Below are 24,361 nucleotides of genomic sequence, written 5' to 3'. Positions count from 1 at the left end.
ACTTACAAAACCATTGGATTGCTCTCTGAGCCTCAACTTCCTCTCTATAAACTGGGAACCATAACATTTAACCTCAGGAGATGTGCTAAGGCAGTGGGTCCCAGAGTGTGGCCCCAGACCAGCAGAGTCAGCATCACCTGAAAAATTGTTAGAAATGGAATTCTGGAGTCGCCTCAGACTTACTGAATCAGAAACTCTGTGGATGGCCCAGCAATCTGTTTTAACAACCTTCCAGGTGATTCTGATGTATATTAAAGTTGTAAATGGCCATCACAATGGTTAAACAAGATGCTCTTTGAACTGTTTGGACTTCCATTAAAACGAAAGTGCTTTGATAACCGTAACACACCATCCACATGAGCCACCATTCTTGTGATGATAGTGAATATTTTCGGTGAACATCTATGAGCAGGATTGTGCTACCCAGAGCAGACAAGGGTATAACAAGTACAGTCCTTACTTTACAAAAATTTACAGTCTAGGAATTTCCATTGTGGCTCAGTGGGTTAAGAACCCGACATAGTGTCCCTGAGGATGCAGGTTCAGTCCCTGGCCTCGCTCAGTGAGTTAAGGATCTGGCGTTGCCACAAGCTGTGGCAGAGGTCACAGATGGAGCTCAGATCTGATGTGGCTGTGGCATAGCTACAGCTCCAATTTGACCCCTAGCCCAGGAACCTCCCTATGCCACAGGTGTGGTCATAAAAAGAAAAAAATATATTTTTTTCTTAGAAAGATTTAAAAGGAAACCAATAATTGCAGTACTGTGTGCTAAGTGCTGCCATAGGAGTTTGCAGGGTGTCTCTGGACCGAAGATGGTCCATTCAAGTTAGGGGCACAAAGGAAAGAGTCTGGAGTGACATGTTATTTGGTCTGCGTCCTTGAGGATAAATGTGAGTTGGCTACTGAGACTAGCTGTCCGAGAGAGTCCTAGTAGTGTCAAAGAATATATATCCGAGGTGAGGGGAATTCAAATGTGAGTAGAGGGTGTGTGAGCAAAGGATGAATTGAGATCAGATCTGCTGTGCCCTCCAGAGGCTGTGTTAGAGAAGGGCCTCTCCGTGAAACCATTTCGTCTCGACAGGATTCTCACAGCAGCAAAAAGAAGCAGGAAAGGCTTTGAATCAGGGAGGTCATGAGACGTGACATCAGTCTAGAGGCAGGAAATTCAGTTAGGAACCTGTAATAGAACCAGAGCCATGAGGGTCTTTGGCCATGTGGCCAAAGCAGGACAAGGCAGGAGGATGTACGTGTAAGACGTTTAGCAAGTAAATTGGTGGAACTTTGCTGACGGAGATGATGAAGTGGAAGAATGGATATGAGGGATTAAAAACGATTTTTAAACTACGTATCTTTTTTTGAAATTAAAGTATAGTTGATTTACAACATTGTATCAATTTCTATTGTATAGCATAATGATCCAGTCATATACATTCTTTCTCTCATACAATCTTCCATCATGTTCTACCCCAAGAGATTGGACATGGTTCCCTGCGCTGTACCGTAGGCCCCCATTGCTTATCTATTCTAAATGTAATAGTTTGCATCTACTAACCCCAAACTCCCCATGCATCCCACTCCCTCCCCCTCCCCCTAGGCAAGCACAAGCCTAAACTATACATCTTTTGAGCATAAAATTCCTCTATCTTTCTGATGCTTGGAATGTCATATTTCAAAACAGAATTAAGATTCTCTTTAAAGGCTTTCATAATTGTTAGGAAAAATGAAACCCAATGTGTTTGCCCCATTATTCTGAATCAGTGAAAAGTATTGGATCAGGTCAGCTAATTAAAATCTCTTTAAAAGTTAAAGAGATGTCACCATGTTATGAAATAACCATGCTGTCGCATTAGCACTTCATCTGTCTTTGTATTACTTTAGACTTATTTGAACAATTCAAGTAGTTAAAAAAAAAAAACCCAAAAAACTTCTGCCAAATTAATCCATGAACACATGCTTAGAAAATGTGTGGCTCCTCATTTATTTTTCCTGGCAATGAGACAGATGGACTGGGGCCCACACACCAGTGACAGAAAGAATGGGAGGGTCTTTTGTTCCAGGTGTTAGTGAGTAATGAATGGGTGTTCCCAAGAGCACCCAGAAATAAGTTGTTATTTTACAACTCCTCGGTCGTCACCGACTAGTAACAGAAGACCTGTTAGAATTTAGTAAAGATTAGGGTGTTGGCTCTGGTTGAAAGTCTAATGAGGTTTTATTTCTCCCTTTCTTCTGTTAGTGTTAGGCCCTTATGCACGGGTGGAGCGGGAGGTTTATCTTTCCCTTTCAGGTGGGCTCTACCTAGTACTTCTAAATGTTAGAAAATATGCTGCACCTAATTATCAAGGAGGAAACGAGTCCAAGCAAATTAATCACTGGTACTCAGTGTAGAATTTCAGTGCTTTGTGGCTCAGAGATTATTTCGTGGTTTCTCCTGCTTTCTTGTTTTCTGTTAAAATGAATTCACCCATGATGAGGACGGCTCATCAAGGACTTACCTCCACTGTCCTGCTCCCCTTCTGCTGGCACAGGCTCAGCTCAGGGCTCAAAAGACATTTGGTCTGAGCTGATGCTTTCCTCCAAACGTTAGGATGGATGGTACCACTTTCTCCTCCACTTGGAGTACCTCCGGTGGGTACGAGCCGCAGGGGACGGGAAGGTGGAGGAGAAATATTCATCATAAGCTGGGAGCATCTTAAACCTCTGCTTTTCCTTCTCCTACCTGTGTAACTGGCTCAAGAACCTTCAGGCATATTCAGATGTAAAAATGCTATTTAAGTGGCATAATTAGTAACTCGGGAAAAGAGAAGCTGTGGCAGTGGCTTTTCACGGCTTCCTCAGTCTTACTGATGCCCAGGCAAGGATGGAGGTGGCAATTGTCAGATGCCAGCTCCCTGGATAGCCAGTGCATTAGGGCAGGGACCTATGACCTATGATTATGACCATGATCTGCACCAGAAAGCGAAAAGCTGGGTATCCAAAAGCCTAACATGGGAGTTCCCGTCGTGGCGCATGGACTCGCTCGGTGGGTGAAGGATCCGGTGTTGCCGTGAGCTGTGCTGTAGGTTGCAGACGCGGCTCGGATCCCGCGTTGCTGTGGCTCTGGCGTAGGCCAGCGGCTACAGCTCCGATTCGACCCCTAGCCTGGGAACCTCCATATGCCGCGGGAGCCGCCCAAGAAATGGCAAAAAGACAGAAAAAAAAAAAAAAAAAAAAAAGGCCTAACATGGATAGCACTTCGCAATTAACAATGTACTTTGACATGCATTATTTCATTCAATTCTGTTAGCCATCCTGTGAGGCAAGCTGTAATTATTACTGTTTATAAATAAGAAACGGGACTCTCCTAAAGCCACATAGCTAGAAAGGGGCAGAGCCTAGCCTGGGATCCAGGTGCGCTGACTCTCATTACTTACTCTGTCCCCAGCCCCTCATCTGCCTCCTCTACACTTCGATGTTTCCAGGGTAAAGCTTAATGTGATAAATGGACATGTTCAGATCGTGAAGATCAGAAATGGAGCCCCAGTGCTTCTCTCCTAACAGATAAAAATTGTGAAGTTCACTGCCATTGTAAACAACTACATCCCAACTTTAGGAAGACCATGGGAAGCAACACTGTGCAGTGAACAGAGCATCGCCTAGGAGCTAAAGAGATGGAGGTTCAAGTCTAGTTCAGAGTGTACCTCTGGGGACTTACTGCTGAACCTCTCTGGGCCTTTATTTCCTCAACTATAAGATGGGAAAATAATTCATATCTTATGACATGATTGTATCACAAATAATATATTAAAGCATTTAGAGTATTTTTCCCTACATAGCAGGTGTTAATCCAGTCTCTCTTGGGCTTGATATATTGTAATTTTCTGACACATGAATGTTAGTGTAGAAGGATATTAGTTCCTATAAGCAAAAAAAAATTCATGATTTTAATAATCATAACTTGTTGCTGTAAACATGCCTAATAAAAAGGAAAACAAGTCTACTGCAGTCACGCTAGATGATAAACCTAATCCGGACTACATTCAAAATGCATGTTCCTTCTGAAAGGATTTTCCTTCTACACACATAAAAACTACAATATTAAGAGTAAATATGGCTGGAAAAATATACTGCAGTAAAGAAATGGAAAATCTAGAAATTAGTTTAGCATCCTATTATCAATTTGAACATAATTTGAACTTATCTTTCCAGACCCTATCATAGTCATAGATGATTTCTATATACTTAGATGACCTTTTTTCCTGAAATACTGTTGTAAAATACATACATAAACACTTCATGTTTCGGAATAAATGTAAGTTAATATATCACCTGTTTCACACATGCCTTTTTGAGATTGCACCTTTTTGTCTTTCTGGGTCTGGAAAAAAATTGATTCTTGAAGCACTCCTTCTTTACCTGCCATATATATTTTATTTTCTATTTTGTCTCTTACTTATTTTTAAATTCTAAGTTCATGCTCCTACAAATTCTCAGGCATGTGTTGCCCATCTTTTTGTATCTGGCTGACTACCTTGTACATAGTAGACATTCAGTAAATGCTTTATGAGTAAGGGATTATTGATTTAATGAGGAGAATTTGAGGGATTAAAATGGGAGAGTAGGAAAACAGGTTTTGTGTGTGTGCTCATAATAGAAGACCAAACTCAAACGGGCTCAAACAATCAAGGAATTTATTGACTTGCGTATCTAAAGGCAGAGCAGGCTTGAAACAGGAACGGGATTAGAACGTTTGCGATGCAAGTAAGGCTCTTCCTCCATTTCTCCATGATTTCCTAGGCTCTCTCTTCCTATGAGTTTGTTTTGTCCTCAGGTGGGGTTTTATTGTAAAATGTTAGCCAGGGGACCATTTGAGCTTCACAGGGCTACATGCTTCCTTTCTCACATCACAGGGCAGAGGATATTTCTTACTGCAAATATCCATCAGTTTGTACCCCTTGGTGACAAAATTCTTACTGGACAAACTTATGTCCATGTCTTCCTATGAGCCAATCCATACTGATCAGGAATGCCATCTGGTCATGGGCAGGGTCCTGAGACAAATGCTCAGGACCCTAGAGATCAGGTTGGGGGTTTCATTCCAACCAAACCATAGAATTGTTTATGACTTGGTGGAGGGAATGGAGGGGGCATGGGTGGTTAAGTGAATGTGGGGGAGCCAATCACAGCATGCACCACAATTGGGTAGTAGTTTGAACATCCATCACTCCAAAAAATAAGGCTGAACTCCTTCAACATTAGACTTAACACTCATTAGGTAGAGGAAATAAGTAATGAACACACAGCCCCAGATTAGCTCAAAATAAATCAGATTTCCTCAGATACTTTTTGCTTATGGGTGCTTATGGAGTTCCCACTGTGGCTCAGTGGAAACGAATCCAACTAGTATCTATGTGGGTATGGGTTCAATCCCTGGCCTCGCTCAGTGAGTTAAGGATCCGGCATTGCTGTGAGCTGTGGTGTAGGTCGCAGACACAGCTCGGATCTCATGTTGCTGTGGCTATAGTGTAGGGACGCGGCAACAGCTCTGATTTGACCCCAAGCCTGGGAACCTCCATGGGCCATGAGTGCGGCCCTAAAAAACAAAAACAAACACACAAAACCAAGTCATTTTCTTTCCCTTTGTCAAGTTGAACAGCTTCGTTGATTACGCTGATTCTGGTCAGGCCACCAAACTTCAGAGCACGCCGGATGTTCTCTTTTCCCTTCCAGTCCTCAGGGAGATGCGACAAGACAAATTCCTCCCCTGCTGGTGCTCAGAGTGAAGGGACGCCAGTGGGCTGGTTCTAGCACACCATCGTGGCAGGTCTCAGTGTTCCAAGATGAGGGTTGAGGACCTGTGCCATTCAGGCAGATTTTAAAGGCGTCTAGGCAAAATGTGCATGCCTGGCATGTAGATTCACTGCTAACCTGAGACTAGTCGGGAACATTGTCTTAAGGTTCCTGAGAATACAAAGCAAATACTCTCATCTTAAATCTTTCTAATTTATTGTAGTTTGACTATCAGAGATGTCAAAAACAACCCCATTGTCTGAAATTTCTACTTTTTAAAGAATATTTACTAAGGAAAGAAGGCACTCTTATGGGCCTCCTTGAACCACTAATGTTTTTAATATTTAAAGATGCTCTTGCTTTGTTGAAGGAATTGATACGGATCATTCAAATTTTCAATTTCAAAAGAGAGAGGGAGAAAACCATATCAGATTCTGTGCTGAAGAAGGATTGCTTCTAACCCACAGCTTTTTTTTTTTTTTTTTTTTTTTTGTCTTTTTCCCATTTCTTGGGCCACTTCCACGGCATATGGAGGTTCCCAGGCTAGGGGTCCAATCGGAGCCATAGCCACTGGCCTACACCAGAGCCACAGCAACCCAGGATCCGAGCCTTATCTGCAACCTACACCACAGCTCATGGCAACGCTGGATCCTTAACCCACTGAGCAAGGCCAGGGATCGAACCCGAAACCTCATGGTTCCTAGTCGGATTCATTAACCACTGCGCCACGACAGGAACTCCTAACCCACAGCTTTTAAACACACATATTCAAAAGTTAGTTTTTAATTCTGTTTTGTAGCTTGTACCATGAATTTGGCAGGAAATTCAACCAAATCATTCTTGAGATGTATGCTGTTATTTCTGGTAGACAAGAATGTATACATAAGCATTCATACCCCTAGGCAAGCACACACTACCAGAGAAATTCTGACAAATTTTACTCCTTGTAAAGAAACCTTGTGGGAGCCTTGGTGGCTTAGCAGGTAAAGGATTCAGCCCTGTCATTGCTGTGGCTTGGGTTCAGTCCCTGGCCCGGGAACTTCCACCTGCTGTGAACTTGAAAGATCATCCCTTTGTAATGAGAAATAAAAATACTCTCTGATTTATATGTACGTTAATCTATGATTTGAAATTCTTCAGTGGTATCTGAAAGAACTTAAGTCCGTTCACCATTGAAAAATGTGCTAGCTTTCAGAGTTCCTGTCCTGGCTCAGAGGTTTACAAATCTGACTGGCATCCAAGAGGACTCAAGTTTGATCCCTGGCCTTGCTTAGTAGGTTAAGGATCTGGCGTTGCCATGAGCCCTGGTGTAGCTCACAGATGCAGCTCAGAGGAGCTGAGTGGCTGTGGCTGTGGAGTAGGCCAGCAGCTGCAGCTCCGATTTGACCCCCAGGCTGGGAACCTCCATATGCTGCGGGTGTGGCCCTAGAAAGCAAAAAGAAAGAAGAGAAAAATCTGCTAGCTTTTGAGACAAATGAAAAAATAAAGTACACGGGTGAAGACTGAAGCTGACTTTTGAAAACAAGAAATGAACCTCATCCCCCACCTTATAGATTAAGAAACCTTCTACATAAAATCAAGAAGGGACTAAATATTGGGGAAAAACATCATCTTACACAGTAATGTGAACACGATAAAATTTAATTTTGTTTTTGCTTTGGTTTAACATTTTTGGTTTCTTATCAACGTTACCCACAATCCTGGTGTCTCAGTGTTTATTGACATTCATCGTTTTATTCCATGACGGTACTGCGAAAATATGTTTCCACTTCTTTGTTTTTTGCCAACGCTTACATTTTATCTCATTTCCAGATGTGGCCAAGGATGGAAAGGAAATCGTTGCCACATCAGAGTTAACCCTCCAACTGCTGATTTCATGGACACGCAAAAGGGTAGGTGATGTTGTGACTAAACAAATCACTTGAGTTTTAGAGTCTCTGATAGTTTTCACGGAATATTTACATTATTCATGGGTTTGAAATTCCAGGTATATGGACTCTCCTGGGTATTGGATTAGCTTTCCTGCTGACTCATATTACAGCAGCAGTCTTGTGCTTTCTTGCCAAGAGAAAAGTACCAATAAGGTAAGCGATGGCTTTGCTTGGGGAATGAAGTGCAGTGTGGCAGACCACTTTTCTGAAACGTTTCGTTGGCTGTCTTTTCCTTTCACCCCAGGTAACTTGAGTTTGCCATACTTTATGGATTTATTTTTCTAGGCAGAAAGCAGGCAGCAGGAGCTACTAAATGGTGATCGCTCTTCTCTTTTAATGAAAAGCCTTAAGTTTACTTTTCAGATTATGTTAGGAACATTTCTAATGGTACCAGAAAACAGAACCTGACTTTCTCCCCAGATGATAAAGGCCTGAGGTGACGGATGGATCTCTTTCTGGAAGAGCCCAGGGAAGGCAGGAGACCTGCAAAAGGGATACTTTCTTGGTCTGCCCAGGAATGCTGGCTCTAAGCACCAGTGTTTCAGGCCAAGCCTCCCGTGTTCCAGGCAATGCACAGAACAGAGGCCAATAGCTGCTGAGCCTGAAGGAACTCTACAGGCTGGGCTGTGCATAACTAAGACCTCACAACTTACAGTGCTGTTCAGGATCATGGGGTTTCCAACCCAGTACCCATCTTCCCATCACCTGCATGGGATGCACATCACCCCAATACTGAAAGTGATTGACTTTCCCATGAACTGAGCAAGGTAAGGGCTCAGAATAAGATTTAAAGAAATTTTAAGAAAGTAAATAAATGCAGCATCTCTTGTACACCTGAGTTTGTGGCCAGAGATTTAGACTCATTGCCGCACAGATGTATCACAGAGCGCTGTAGGTAACTGCATTTTCCTCAGTGCCAGCTTGTATGTGGCTCCCATTTGAATTCTCTTTATATCTCCAGCCTGCAATCATGTTAATTAGCAGATACCAATCTGATATCATCAATTAAGGCAAATTTATTATGAAATGATGGGGTTCATTAGGGAAAAAAAATGACATTTTAATCTGTTACATTAAGATCTTACTCATCTATTAATTCTTTGTTTTTTATGTGCCTAAAATATGCCAGACAATGTGGATACAAACAGGAATGAAAATCAGTCTGGACTTAAAAGGTGTTTGTAGTGTAGTGGGGAAAAAGAGACACAAAGCCATGAGTGAATACTGGTTTTGTACTAGAATGCACATATGTATTGGCCAGTTTTCTCCAGAGAAACGGAAATAAGATAAATAGATATCCTGTTGTTTCTCTGTGTGTGTATATATAAATAATATAATGAATAATGGTATAATTAATATAAAGATATATCGTTAAATATCTTAAAATATACTATATTTATATTTATTAACATGTTATAAAATATACAAAATTAATACATTAGCAATTCTTATGTAAATAGTATTATATTAATATATTGTTTTATTATGTTTAAACATATAGCAGAACATAAGGGGTTCCCTGGTAGCCTAGTGGTTAAGGGCTCAGCATTGTCATTGCTGATGCTTGAGTTACTGTTGTGGCTCAGGTTCGATCCCTGGCCCAGGAACATACATATACCATGTGTGTGGCCAAAAATAGGTAGCAAAATTTAATAATACATAAAGTAGTAAGCTATCTTAAATTAATGTATATCACTATATAAAGAATGATATATTAATCACGCTTTATAGACATCATCATTCATCATATACATTTATGTAATATTAGTTATACAAGTCATTTTTAATATTAATAAAATAATATTTTAATTGCATTAATAAGAAAATTAATAAGAATACATTAAGAAAGATGAATCTACTTTAAGGAATTATCTCATAAAGTAGTAGGGACTGGCAAGCATGAAACTTGTAGGGCTTGCAAGCTAGAAATTCAAGTAAGATATGATGGTCCAGGTTTAAATTCAAAATCTACCAGGCAAGCTATTGGGCTGGAAATGCAGGTAGGATTTCTCTGTCACAATCTTGAGGCAGAATTCTTCCTTCTTCAAGAAACTTCAGTCTTTACTCTTAAAGCTTTAAATGAATGAATAGGTCCCACCCAACATTGTGGAAGGTAATCTGCTTTACTTAAAGTTTGTTGACTATAAATACTAAATCATGTCCAAAAATTCCTTCACAGGCACATTGAGACTAGTGTTTGAACAAACAACTGGGCACCATAGCCTAGCCAAGGTGACACATAAAATGAATCATCACAATATATAAATAAGTTGTCATGTTAACACCGCCAGCGAAAGTCCTCAGAAAGAACCCTAAATTTCACACCCTCTCCAGATTCATGTCGCACAGTCTGTACCATCAAGGCGGAGAGAGACCGTTCAGGCAAACGTTGGTGGCACCACAGACCAGTCTTACAGAGCCGCCTCTCCCTTCTCTCTTCCACTTCTGTCACTCTTCTGCAACTTGACACTTTCCATTCCTCTTTGCTCTTCACCTTTCTTGACAAACTCTGTTCTTATTTTCCCATTCCCTAATTCTTTATCCATCTTCTCTTCATCTTCCTTCTCTCGACCTCTTATTTTAGCCTCTTCTTCTCTCCTTCTCCCCAACTCTTCTTGATGTTCCCTAGGGATTTCCTCTATATCTCCTACTCTTCCCACTCCACCCACTCTCTATGAGAGATGTCATTCATTTCCAAGGGCTCAAATGCCACTTATATGGCAACGGCTTCAAATTATCTTTTTCCTTTGAAAATCTGTTCCAAGATCCAGATCCATAACATGCTCTCAACCATTTGCTAGATTGTTCCATAGAATTTTTCTAGCTACATTGACTTCAACACACGAGATGACGGAGTTCCTGTTACAGCGCACAGCAGGCTGAGAACACAACATAGTGTCCGTGAGGATGGGGGATGGTCCCTGGCCTCGTTCAGTGGGTTAAGGATCCAGTGTTGCCACAAGCTGCTGTGTAGGTCACAGGTGTGGCTTGGATGAGGTATTGCTGTGGTTGTGATGTAGGCTGGCAACTTCCACTCTGATTCAACCCCTAGCCTGGGAACTTCCATATGCTGCAAGTGTGGCCTGAAAAAGAAAAAGAAAAAAACATATGAGATATTAGTCCCCATCATTTCTGTATTTTGGAACCTATATTTGAGGTCTCGGAAATAAAAAGTAATATCATTACTGGATATAGCTGCTTTTATCATCCTACCTGAACACACTGGTACTCTTATCTGAAAAAATAACCCCCTTTCACAAGGATCTACAAGAAATTGAGTGAAATTGGCTACCTTCCTCAAATATGTGGCTCTAAGTACCACACATTTTAAAGAATTGCCAAAGACTACCAATGATTGGGGTCAGACACAACCCACTGAAGCTTGCTAAGGCAGAACCATCTATGTTGTCATCACCCGTTATTTCATCTCCTCAGTCTCTTTAAGGAGATGATTGGCAGGAGAAGAGGAGAAAAGGTCATTGGAGTCATTGTTCTTGGATTAGTGTAGTGTTTGTGGTGAGAAGTTTTTACCACTTTCCCAAAGAGGAAGGGAAGGAAGATGCCACCACCAGCCCAACACAAGCCAAACGATTTAAGCCCCACCGCCCAAACCAGGAGTTAAGTTGACAATGCCCAGAAAAAAAAGGTAAAAAAAATCTGCGAAATCTGCTTCCTGGTGCTCATCAGAGCAGAGTATGGGAAACAAAAAGTCCTCAGGAGTATTTGCCACATGTAACCTTTACAGACAGACATAAAGATAGTTTTCGGCTTAGTGTACTGAACATGAATGGGACATGTCTGTGGGGGCATCCTGCACCAGCTGGCCTTAGTATAACAGACCTGGGATCAATAGAGCAGGAGAAAGGGTGGAAAGTGTACTGCATCCAGTTATGCAAGACTTTCCACCCATCTGGAAAAGAACTTAGACTTTCTTTCTTTATTTCATTTGAAGAAACACAGAGAACCTAGATAAATTTGAATCATAAGGTTGTTCAAGCAACTGCCAATTTAGGTGATGCGATGCCCTTCATGAAAATGGCACTGGGGCCAGAGCTGAGCTGTAGGTTGACACAGACACCTTTCATTTAAATAGGATCCAATAATTGAAGAGGCCCACATAAAGCTGCTTCATACACACACACACACACACACACACACACACACACACTCACTCCCTCCATACACTTTCTCCATACACTCACTCCAATAATTGAAGAGGCCCACATAAAGCTGCTTCATACACACACACACACACACACACACACACACACACACACACTCACACACTCACTCACTCACTCCGTGGAGACCATGGCAAGAGCAAAGTCCAGAAGAAGAAGTCAGAACTACATAAACACTTTTGCAGTAGGGGGGGTACCTGCCTACCAATGACAAGTGACAAGTTGCACAATAAGATTCCAGACTCTCATACCCGCCCCTTTTCTGTGTTCACACCACAAAGCTAAGCCTTGAAAAATGGTGGCAGGTATAAAGCCAGATCCTGAGATCATGCCCCTCATCCTCTTCCTTCCTCCAGGCAGCAGCCATGGTCAGATCTCAAGTGTGAGATGGGGAAAGGGCAGAAGGCAGAGAAGTGAGGATCTGATACTATTGGGAGTTTTACAGTGGATTGGACTGTGTTTTAATCCTTAAAAACTAATTTTAAATCGTTAAATTTCCCAAGGATGTGTGAATTGGACCAAAAAAAGAAGGATGGTTGATAGAATATGGTAGAAATACATGACAGCACATGGGAGGAGAGAGAGACACTTTCGTGTGTCGTTTGTTTATTTGTTTGTTTGTCTTTTTTAGGGCCGCATCCACAGCTGATGGAAGTTCCCAGGCTAGGGGTCACCAGCCTACAGCCACAGCCACAGCAAGGCGGGATCTGAACCACATCTGTGACCTACACCACAGCTCACCGCAACGCTGGATCCTTAACCCACTGAGCAAGGCCAGGGATCAGATCCGTGTATTCTTGGATACAAGTCAGGTTCATTAACACTGTGCCATCACAGGAACTTCGACTTTGGTGTCTTTAAAATTCCTGAGGTACCTCAATCAATCAGTTCCCAAGCCTTAGTCTCTACTTCTAATAGAGATGGATGAGGCCCAGGGCTTGAGACCAAGACAGTATCTGATTTACCACCCTGTCTTCTTCCCTCTCCCTATACTTTCTCTTCTGATTTCAAAAATCTCAACACAAAGGTTGTATTCCCCACCACTCCCCAAAACGATGTTACTCAAGACTATATTCTCAGTCTTATTAGTAATCTCCTGAATTGCTTGTCTCCAGTCGTACCACCCTGATCATGCCCAATCGTTGCTGAATTGCTCACTGCACTCCCTGCCCGAGGGGCCACGGTGAGGAAGTTCCCACTGGTGGGGCTGAAGAGAGACAGAGTCCCTCAAAGGGACCAGACCTGCCTCAGCCCACAGGTGGGGAAGACCAAACCCAGAGCTACCACTGTTCCCTCTGCCAGGGGTCTTCAGACAGGAGGGGGCTTACCCTGAAGCCTCAGAGACCTCGCAAGGATTTGTAGCACAAGTAGTTTCAGGGGAGTCCATTGGCAGAGGCGCAAACTTCATAGACTCTCTTCTAATCAGAAAGGCGCGTTGGGCCCGGGGCTTTGCCTCCCTCATTTCTTCCTTCCCAGGTGTCTTTATTACCTACATCTGTCCTGACACTTACCAAAATAAATTGCAAGGGGAAGGCAAGGGAACACCCCCTGGGGGGGGGGAGGCAAGTAGAGGGAGAATCTGAGAAGGTAGCCCTCCAAAAGACACTCACATAACAAAATAAGAGATTTGAGATAAGCAGGACCGAAAGGGGAGCAGGAGCTAAGTCTTTACCAAAGACTTATAAATTCCCCCATCTCAGTCTTTCTCTGTCTCTCTTCCTCCCTCCCTCTTCTTTCTCTCCTTTCCCATCTAGAATTTGAAATCGCAGTTTTTAAAATTGAATTACAGTTGTTTTGCAATGTTGTGTTAGTTTCTGATTTACAGCAGAGGTTGAGTTATATGTGTGTACGTGGGGGGTGTGCGTGTCTTCTTTTTCAGAGTCCTTTCCATTATAGGTTATTACAAGGTATTGAATATAGTTCTCTGCACTGTATCGTAGGTCCTTATTGTTTATTTATGTGGTAGCATGTATCTGTTAATCCCTAATTTGTCCTTTTCCCCACTTTCCCCTTTGGTAACCATAAGTTTGTTTTCCATGTCTGAGTCTGTTTCTGTTTGTTAGCAATTTCATTGATATCATTTTTTTTTTTAGATTCCCTGGGACACGATTTAATAGGGACATTTGAGTTGAACAATGAAGTCAGTCTTTTTCTGAAAATTAAGTTTGATTTGGTTGGTTGGATAGATAGGACTAGCTTTGTCAATTCGATGAGATGGCAGACAAATTTTTTAATTTTAGGGAACTCGAAGTATTTCAGAAATTACATTCTTCGTCACCACTAAACTTATAAAATTTTTAGACATTAACTTAAAGTGTAAAAGGAGATGCATATGTTTCTAAGTTACTTGAAGGAAAACTCAAGCAGCGATGTTCAAAGACCACCACACCATGTTTAATTTTCCATCATCCTACCATTCCACACCCACCCTACCCCTGGGAAAAGTCTCACCATTCCCCCAAAGCACATGGCTTTTCACACCCTCTGCCTGGCACAGCTAGCTAAACCCATGTATCTTTTTATACTAAGCAAAAAATATCCTGGCATCCCATCAGGGTTAGTCACTGACTTGTCAGAATGTTGTCCTCAAGAAGACACTTAGAGCACCATTATGTAGTGTTATTACTTAATTAGTTGCCATACTAACTAGTCCTTATTTTTACATCCCCAGTTTCCAGCATTGTATACATAACTGATACACAATCCACGCCTGTTGAAGATTACCTATACTTGATTGAATATTAGCTATACTTCTGAGCATCACCAAAAGCATTGCTTACATTTGCTGACTACATTTAAATTAAAACATTGCACATTAACTTTTTTAAAATGTCTTTTTGCATGAACTCATTTGAGCCCTAAAGCACATTAGAATATTTGGCCTAAATGAAATAACAGTAACTAACCTTGAAAATACTACCAAAACTTTAAGATATGCAGGAATTGATGTAAGCAGGAAATTCATCACCCTCTCTAAATAAACCTTAACCTTAAGATTTTTTCATTAGATTTTGTAAAAAGAATCTGCAGCATAAGAGGCCCTTCAGTGACTTTCATGAAAGGAACTTTTTTGTATTAATTTTTTAAAAACACTGTATGCTCAGACAGTGCCAAGCACAGCAATGAGCCTCTTAAAGTTGTTTTTTAAGAGATGTGGTTCCTGGATTTTATTATATATTCTGTGACCTTTCTATTAGCTACTTGCCGCCAAGTGTATTAGTGAGGACATTCTGATTGCAGGGGAAGAAAGCATCTCAAGGTGCCTTAATAAAAATAAAGAATTTAGTGTAACAGTGCACATGTCTTCTGAAGCTCAAGGGTAGGAATAAGGAGATCAGATCTCAGGAAAGCCTGGACCCAGTGGTATTCTTCCTCTGCCTCCCACTTCTGCTCTGTGTTTCAGTTCTGGTGATTCTCTTTCCAAAGGAGAGACTCTTTTCCTTTACTCCCTGTTTAATGAAAAGATGTTTCCTAGAGGGTGGAAGTTTGTTACTCATTATGTCCCCAGATCTCCGGAGAGACTAAATCTTTGTCTTCCCTTTTCCAAAGGGATCCCCTCCGATTAGCCCACTTGGATCAAGATCCCATTTCTGGTCAGATCAACTGTGGGTGAGATATGGGGCAGGATTAATAGTACAAACATGGCTTTGGGATCCCATGGAAGACACTAAAGTGCTGAGGATGAGGGTCATCAGCAAAGGCCTCTGAAAGGTGTCCACTGCACCTGTCCCCATGGTCCAAAATCCACCAGCTTTTTACTCCTAACACTTTGGAAGAAACAATAATATAGCAGCCTTCTAGAGTTTGCAGTTAATACAAAGTAGATGTGACAATCAAGCCTACACCTAGAAATCAAGGTTAACGCATACAAATAAATAGTGGACTCTTTATACTTATTTACCTGAAATCACATAACACCCATTTCACTCCTATTTTGGATTATATGACCTTTGCCTGGGGGAAAATATTCAATCCATAGCTGTTTATTATGTGGCATTGGTGGCACTTATGAAGGGTTGCTTTTTAAAAATTTTTGTTTATTAAAGTATAGTAGATCTACAGTGTTGTGCCAATTTCTGCTTACAGCAAAGTGACCCAGTCATCCATATATTCACTTTCTTATTTTATCTTCCATCATGTTCTATCCCAAGAGATTGGATATAGTTCCCTGTGCTGTACATCACAACTTTATTGCTTGTCCATTCTAAATGTAATAGTTTGTACCTGCTAACCCCAAATCCCCACTCCATCCCACTCCCTCCCCCTTCCCCCTTGGCAACCATAGGGCTGTTCTCCATGTCTGTGAGTCTGTTCCTGCTTTGTAGGTTGGTTCATTTGTGCCATATTTGAGATTGAAGGACTGTTTTGATTTAATAAATGCGTGAACCAAAGTTCAAAATTAGCAAACCTATTTCATCCAGTTATGCTGAGAAATAAGATACATCTATGTCTTTTCTAAAAGTTCTGTAAATAATTTCATAGGATTGTAAGTAAGTATATGCAACAGTGGAAAGTTTGCTAAGTAGGAAATTATAAGACCTAGATGTGCTCTTGGGAATGCCTCATGATAGATTCCCCAAACATTTAAGATTTCCTATGTATTAGTCTTAAAAGAGCTCATAGATCTGTAAGATTATCATCTTATATGCTTTCTGACTCATATTCCATTATAGTATATTTTTGACTATGGTGTGTGTAATGGTAGAAATGTAAACCAAAATTAATGGAAGGAAAGAATGGTCAAAAGTATAATTGGTGTTTATATTTCTGATGAGAAAAAGGTGATTAGGATCCCACAAAACTATGCCAGTTGCCCATGAGAAGTACAGATATTCTCATTTGAGATTGATGAATGAGTTGCCCTGACCTCCAAATAAAATATCTATCTCTATAATATTATTCTTTCTCCCAGGCCCTTTCCCACTCCCAACACCTTATGTGACAATATGGTTCTTTGGAGGCAGTTTTGCTTCTCTTCGTCTCTTCTAGTATGGGATCCTGGATAGGCCTAACCTGGGCCCAGCAATGAATATTTATCCTTAGCCAAAATCGAAACCTTATCTACTCTGTGCCTCAAGGCATTCATCTGCTTTTACAGCTAGAGTGTCACTAGTGAGCCTGCCTTGGTCCCGGAAATGAATACTTAGCTTTAGTGAATTGAAATTCTACTAGCATCAATGACCAAGGTCATCTCATAATGCTTGCAAACCTTTGCTCTCTCCACATGTGCATTTGCCCACAAGAAGTATAGCTGTTAAGATCCATGAACTTAACTCCCCAATCATAGTGCTTTATGCATATATTGGCTATGCTCTGCCAAAATATGCATAAAGCACTAAATACATATGCTAAATGTTTACTTTGAGCTAGAAAAGGAAAATTGAGAGCAGAATTTTGAGATCTTGCCCTTAATAATGGGGTTGGACCCTGCGTGGTAAGGATGATTCTTCCTCTGTCTCCTTCTCCTCCTTTTTCTTCTTCTCTTAAAAACAAAACAAAACAAAACAAAACGAACAAAAAAATTCCTATGCAGCCTGTTCTTTTATACTTTTGCCTTAATCCTCACCTTTTTTTTTTATTGTCCTGAAGTGCTAGAATGGGTCCATAAATGAGGCCTCAAAGGAAAAAGAGCATTTTTCCCAAGCTGACCACATCTCTACTCTGGCTGAGGATGTCATGAAGTCAGAACCCCTCTTATTCCGAGTGGAGAGAATGGTACACAGGGAAAGCCTTGGTTGACCATGTGGAGGTGATATATTCTGGGGAGCCAGCAATTCAGATGGATGAGGAGGGCTGTAAGGAGGAGGTAGCATCTGTATTGAGACTTGAAAGATGAAGAAACCAGGCAGAGATGAGGAAAGAGGGTTCAAGACAATGAAAGAAAATGTAGAAACATATGGCTGACATGGTTATAGAATATAGTGGGGAGGGGACAAATTCGGTTCCATGTAGAAAATTATGTGGTAAACAGGTGGCTAAGGGTTTTTAACACCTATTAGGGAGTTCCAATCCACTAAAAAAAAATAGGGCCGAGCGCTGGCTATCTTCTGACCGTCCCCTCAGGTTCACCTTCTACCTTTCTCCACCGAAGAGAATGGAAAAGGGTGGAAGGGAGTTCTGGACAATGGACCTTCATGGATTGCATTATGGGCTTCCTTGTCATCTGAATTTGTATTATGTTTGGCCAAAATGGAGCACTTTGAGGGAAGAAGGAGAAAGAGGGCTGGGTATTCATAACTCTGCAGCATAGTTCCAGCTGGCCACTGGCAGCGACAGGTCCAAGAGGAGCCCCTAAGCTCTGTACTACAACTATACTCCTCCTGGGCCTTCCTCCTTCCAACCTAGGATGGCAACAGGCCTGATGTCACTGGCCCAACCTACTGCACCATCACATATCGTTGCTTTACAGTCTGTGCATACCTCGAAAATTGTCGCTTTATGAAACACTTCTCAAATTTCCCAATTTGAAGGTCAGCTATTTCCTGCGAGGGACTTGACTTATATAAACTGGCGAAGTATTTTAAGAATGACAAGAAGTGTTTTAAGAAGGTAAGAAGAATGACAAGATCATGTCTATGGTTAAAGAGAGAATGCAGGGCAAGAGAGCAAACTAGAGGAGACTAGGAAAGAGATTGGCAGTCTAGAAGACGTAAGCCTGCTGGAGAGGTTTAGGTGAGAGACAATGAGAATGTGAACTTGAGCAGTAGCCACTGACCTAATATAGGAGGTGAGGAAAAAGCACATGTCAAAGTCGATCCAATAATATTACAGCCAGACAACTACGTGGTTGAGAATGTCACTAATAGAGATCCAAAAACCCGGGAAGAAAAGCAGGTTAGGCAATGGGGAAGACATCGAGTTTGGCATTCTACCCTGTCTTATACATAAAATAAGAAAGTTGAACTAAATCAGTATTTCCCAAATGACTGTTTTGTATAGGCCACATCCACAATTTAAGCCATGACTATATAGTGTGTTTACTTTTATTTTATTTATTTATTTATTTATTTATTTTGCTTTTTTAGGGCTGCACCTGTGGCATGTGGAGGTTCCCAGGCTACGGGTTGAATCGGAGCTGTAGCAGTCAGCCTACACCAGAGCCATAGCAATGCCAGGTCCAAGCCGCATCTGTGACCTACACCCCAGCTCACGGCAATGCCAGATCCCTGACCCACTGAACAAGGCCAGAGATCTAACCTGCATCCTCACAGATCCTAGTCAGATTCTTTTCTGCTGTACCACAATGGGAACTCCTATTTATTTATTTATTTATTTATTTTTATGTTTATTTTATTTTATTTTATTTATTTTTGTCTTTTTGCTGTTTCTTTGGGCCGCTCCCGCGGCATATGGAGGTTCCCAGGCTAGGGGTTGAATTGAAGCCGTAGCCGCTGGCCTACACCAGAGCCACAGCAACACAGGATCTGAGCTGCGTCTGCAACCTACACCCCAGCTCACAGCAACACCGGATCGTTAACCCACTGAGCAAGGGCAGGGACCAAACCCTCAACCTCATGGTTCCTAGTTGGATTCGTTAACCACTGTGCCAAGATGGGAACTCCTATTTATTTTTAATTAGACTTTAGAGTTTGGTCCTTTGGGACCTGAGTATTCCCTGATTATAATGTCACTGCATTAGTCTTTCAGCTATAAGGGTGCCTTTTATCTGATTGAGTAGTGACCTATCTTTGTCTTTGAATTACAGTTTACTAAGAGAGTTAGTGTTTATTTCAAAAAATCTTTAAAAGTGTCTAACTTACAGTTAAATGTTAGACAACACACTTGACAAATCCATCTGTACGGTTGTCTTGACCACGCAGCTGACTGATGGTTAAAACAGCCATATCTGGGACTCAATTGTAATTCTGTGTGCTGATAAGTCTCTGGGAAGCAGAGATGGCAGTGTTTGTTTAGCCAGCTCCTTACCTAACAGACAGTTTATGTTTCATAAATAACAGGTGGGGCAGATGAAAAATAAGATGTCTCTGGACCGGTAAATTTGCAGTAATACATCAAAGTATTGGAATTGGCTGAATATGCCCAAGACATAGAATGAGTGATACCAGATGCCATCTTTCCAGACACTAATGGCCAAGAACTTATTGGTCAAAAGAAGATAGGACAAAGTTTCAGAAATGCTAGGTTTACGTCTTCCTCTGCCATAGAAATAAAATATAAAAAAGGGAAAATGTTCTTAAAGGCTAACCACAGAAGTTGTGTCATCTGTGAATCTTCCCAGGTCACTTTGGACAAAAGTAAGCATTCCTAGAGCTAGGCTTCCAAAGCGCTATGTCCTCAGCCTTGCTTTTCACTCATCTCATTGACTTTTGGTTTGATGTCTCAAACAATAACAGATTATAACATGACAGATAGTAAACCTCTTGATGGCAGGATCTTTGACCTATTTATATTTATATCCTTAAGCTCAACAAAGAGCTCATGGCAATGCCGGATCCCTGACCCACTAAACGAGGGCGGGCAGGGAGATAGCACAAAGTTTCATCTGAGTCAGTATTCCTTAAGTCAAAGTTTCAGTCTGTCCCAGTAGAATGTTTGAGCCCAAATAAACATTTTATGTTCCAGGAAATATTTTTCTTGGCCTCCATGCTCCAGAATTTATTCCTACTAGAATCCTCACAGATATCTCTAAAAGTTGGGATATCATTGTTGGGTATTCTTGAAAATTTTCAATCCAACTTGACTGACCACCATTGCATTCTATAGAAGCTGGAAGCAAATAAAGGAAATACAAATGATGCCTACATCTATGACTCTTAGCTCATTATTGGAGTCCATGATGGGCTGCAAAATCAGCCCATAGTCAGAAGCTTAAATCCTAGAATATTAATGAAGAACATTAAATAATACCAAAAACCTGTAAGTATGAACATTCATAATCTATGGAAGAAACCAAGTATCAAAACACCTGAGTATTTCAGGGAGGTGGGGAATTGAATTTACTTAAAATAGCTGCAGTATTCATTCTTCTCAATATTGTCCTCATGCTATGTCACTTAATGTGGATATCTCTATGAGTGACAGATTTCATCCTAAAAACACTGCCTGGCATCTGACAACCTAATCGCATCTATCTAATTAGTAATCTGATTACCAGTTTTGCTTATAAGGATATCATTCTAATTTCTTACATTTTGCATGAATTTCAAAATGATTTGCTATTTTTACTAAGTAATTAGTAGCTCCTTTTATAACCAACAGTTCCTTGGTCATTTATGATATTATGTGACTATGCAAAATCATCTTACATGCAATGTGTCAGGAATGCGTCTGGAATAATGCAAGCATCATTGTGTGTGTGTGTTTGTGTTGTTGCTGCTAACTATCCCAAGTTGTTTCAAGTCCATCGTTATTGGATACAGACTCCAAGAAGTCTAAGAAATAACTCTGTGTTAAAAAAAATATATAAAGAGCACTTTCCCTGTATAACAGCCCTATCTTCTGATGATTTGATCTGAAGAAAGCCATTTTTTCCATTTTAATATGGGCGACTGTTTGACAGAAACAGTTCCCAGGACAGTATTCGACATACTTTTCGGCATCTTCTCTCTGCTCACTGTAAATCTTACTTTAGCAAGAAGACAGCATTTCAGTCCCTGATATATTTCTCTGTTGCATTTGTTTTCTTGGATCCAAGCAATCAGAGAAGAAGAATGTGTTGTAGGAAAATCCGAGTTGCTCCTTGAAAGAGGTAACCCTTTAAATGAGGAAGGACAGGACGGAGGTAGAGATAAGTGAGGGGGGTGCTGTTCGTTACTCATGTAGCTCTCCCGTGGCGTGTAGCAAATCCATTCAGCCCCTTTTCACTCGAGAATCAGACTTCTAAGTGTTGTTCTTTGTTAATGTTGCCAGAGGGGTAGGGAATTTGAAAGTGGGGAGGATGAGATCTGCTTCATAATTTTTCTTCACTGACTGCTTTGCCATCCTCCCGATAGATGCTTTTCTGCTTGGAAATCATCTTTTACACAATTTCTCTTTAAAAGCATCCTTAGGGGCACTCTTACAAGTTCAACAATCTGTTTATTATGTTGGAATTTTCTAGCTCACTAATGAATCAAAGAATAGAATGACAACAGAACTTGAAAGACCAGATTATTATTATTATTTTTTTTTTTGTCTTTTTGCTATGGCACATGGAGGTTCCCAGGCTAGGGGTCTAATCGGAGCCGTAGCCACTGGCCTACGCCAGAGCCACAGCAACGCGAGATCCGAGCCGCGTCTGCAACCTACACCCCAGCTCGCGGTAACGCCGGATCATTAACCCACTGAGCAAGGGCAGGGACTGAACCCGCAACCTCATGGTTCCTAGTCGGATTCGTTAACCACTGCGCCACGACGGGAACTCCTTATTTTTTTTGTCTCTGTAAAAAGAAACACATATATCGGAAGTTCTTAGTGATTCATTCATGTACTTGTTGGCAAACAGTTATTAAGCACTTATTATGTACTAGGTGCTGTGCTAGGGGCTGGGAATATAGTTATAAATTATAATTACACTCTGGTGGAAAAGGCACTTAAGCAAATAATGTCAGTTCTTCAACAAGTATGTATTAAGCATATACAGTGCTTCCTACAAAGCTCTGGAGAAACACAGGTAAAGGAGAAGCCAAGTCTGTTTTGAAAGTGTGTAGTAGGGAGGTTTAAGAAGGATTATTGAGAATGTGCTGCATCACTCAAGTCCAAGTTCATGGACTGAAATCCATCAGATGAAAATGTGGAAGATCAGATAGAACAACTTGTGTCAAGGCACAAACTGTGATGGAGAATGGCCTAGCTAGTGTGAATAAAATATAGGGCAGGTAAGGAAAAAAATGATAGGAAATTTACTGGGAATAAACAGGGAAAGACTGTTTTTAAGAAATCTACATAGAATGTTGAGCATGTGCATGTGTGCTTACAGTTTCTCTTTATGTTTTAAAAAATAGAACAATGCATTTTGATTGCTTTTTTCAATTTCTTTTTCTGCATTTGAGCAATATAGAAGTTCCTGGGTCAGGGATCAAATGAGCTGCAGCTGCACCCTAAGCCCTGTTAGATCCTTAACCCACTGTGCTGGGCTGGGGAATCAAACCTGTGCCACAGCAGCAACCTGCAAGCTACCACAGAGACAAAGCTAGATGATTAACTCACTGTGCCCCTGCAGGAACTCAGCTTTTTTTTTTTTTTCTTCAATTTTTTAAGTATCATAAGCTAAACTACTCATAGATCCAAGAGAACTTTCATATTAATAAATCCCAAATAGGGTATATTTAAAAGGATTTTTAGGTATTTGTGAGTCATAATGAAATAAGCCAATTTTTCTAGATAGATTGTCATCTAGTGTTCTCAACTCGCAATTGTCTGAAATGATTTAGAAAGAAGCAAGTTGCTAGGTGATTGCTAAGGGAAATCACGAAGAATGATAATTAACTTCAACACTGCAATCAGTTTCAATCAAACAGATTATGTGTCTAAGAGAATTCAATAGGAAAATTAGAGTGAGTTTTCATATAGAGCAATTTACATGAAAAAATATTTCAGTCTGCTCAAAGGAAGTTATATAATACTCATTCCCTTCCAACTGTGGGATTTGAGGTATCACATTCAGTAGGAGAAAGGAAAAGAATATGTATTTTCAGAAGAGGTAGCTAGCAAAAAGTTATTGAATGGAAAGTAGAAGTCAGCCAGGCAAATGTGTAGTTACTCATATTTGAACACTCAGCATCAGTAGAACGGAGCCGTCCACACTATGTGTGATGAAAGACCAGCTGTGTTTTGTTTTGTTTTCAACCCATCACATACCAATGCTTTTGTAACAAGCATCGGAAAAATGAAACTAAAAGACACACAAAATACTAGGCCAAATTTCTTATTCTTAGCCTCAACAGACTGTCAAGTAGCTACAAACATTTCTAAATACCTCTTCTCAGTTTTTATATTTATCTCACCATGGAACCATAAACAGAATAAGACCATAACCGTTCATAAACCACCCTGAGTAGCTCTGTAATAGAGTACATGACACATATTTGGGGCTCAAATAATGGTTCCTAAATCAATTGTGAAATGAAGATTTTAGCTCTGCCTCTAGGAAGCTAACATTCAAGTGGGAGAGACGTGCAGGTAAATAAGTGAATGCAACTAAGTTCATTTTTCTAGACAGATTCTTACATAGTGTTGTCAACTTTAAATCGTCCAAAGATTGAGAAAGAAGCCAGTTGCTAGGTGACTGCTATGGGAAATCATGAAGACTGAGAATTAACTTTAATACTGCAATCAGTTCTTAAGCAAAGAGATTGTGTCTAAGGGAAATCAATAAGGAAATTAGAGTGAGTTTTCATATAGTGATTTACGTGGGAAAATATTTCATACCAGTTAGCAAAAATACCATCTATTATGGATAGTAGGATGCACAAAGTACCGTGGCGTACAAAGAAGAGAAGTGGTTTATCTGGCTCCAGAGTTAGCCAAGCCCCTGGCCAATGC

General features: G+C 40.8%; 1 protein-coding gene across 1 annotated transcript in view; it reads left to right on the top strand.

The window, feature by feature from the left end:
• Nucleotides 1-24,361, top strand: part of MALRD1 (MAM and LDL receptor class A domain containing 1) — a 598,238-nt gene that overhangs the window by 561,324 nt on the left and 12,553 nt on the right. Inside the window, 2 exon segments of the mRNA XM_021064964.1 lie at nucleotides 7,579-7,658; nucleotides 7,754-7,850. Coding sequence (XP_020920623.1) covers nucleotides 7,579-7,658; nucleotides 7,754-7,850 — 177 coding nt within the window.

This window comes from Sus scrofa, chromosome 10 (assembly GCF_000003025.6).
Source record: "Sus scrofa isolate TJ Tabasco breed Duroc chromosome 10, Sscrofa11.1, whole genome shotgun sequence".
NCBI classification, from domain to species: domain Eukaryota; kingdom Metazoa; phylum Chordata; class Mammalia; order Artiodactyla; family Suidae; genus Sus; species Sus scrofa.
This window is presented reverse-complemented; position numbering and strand designations above follow the sequence as displayed.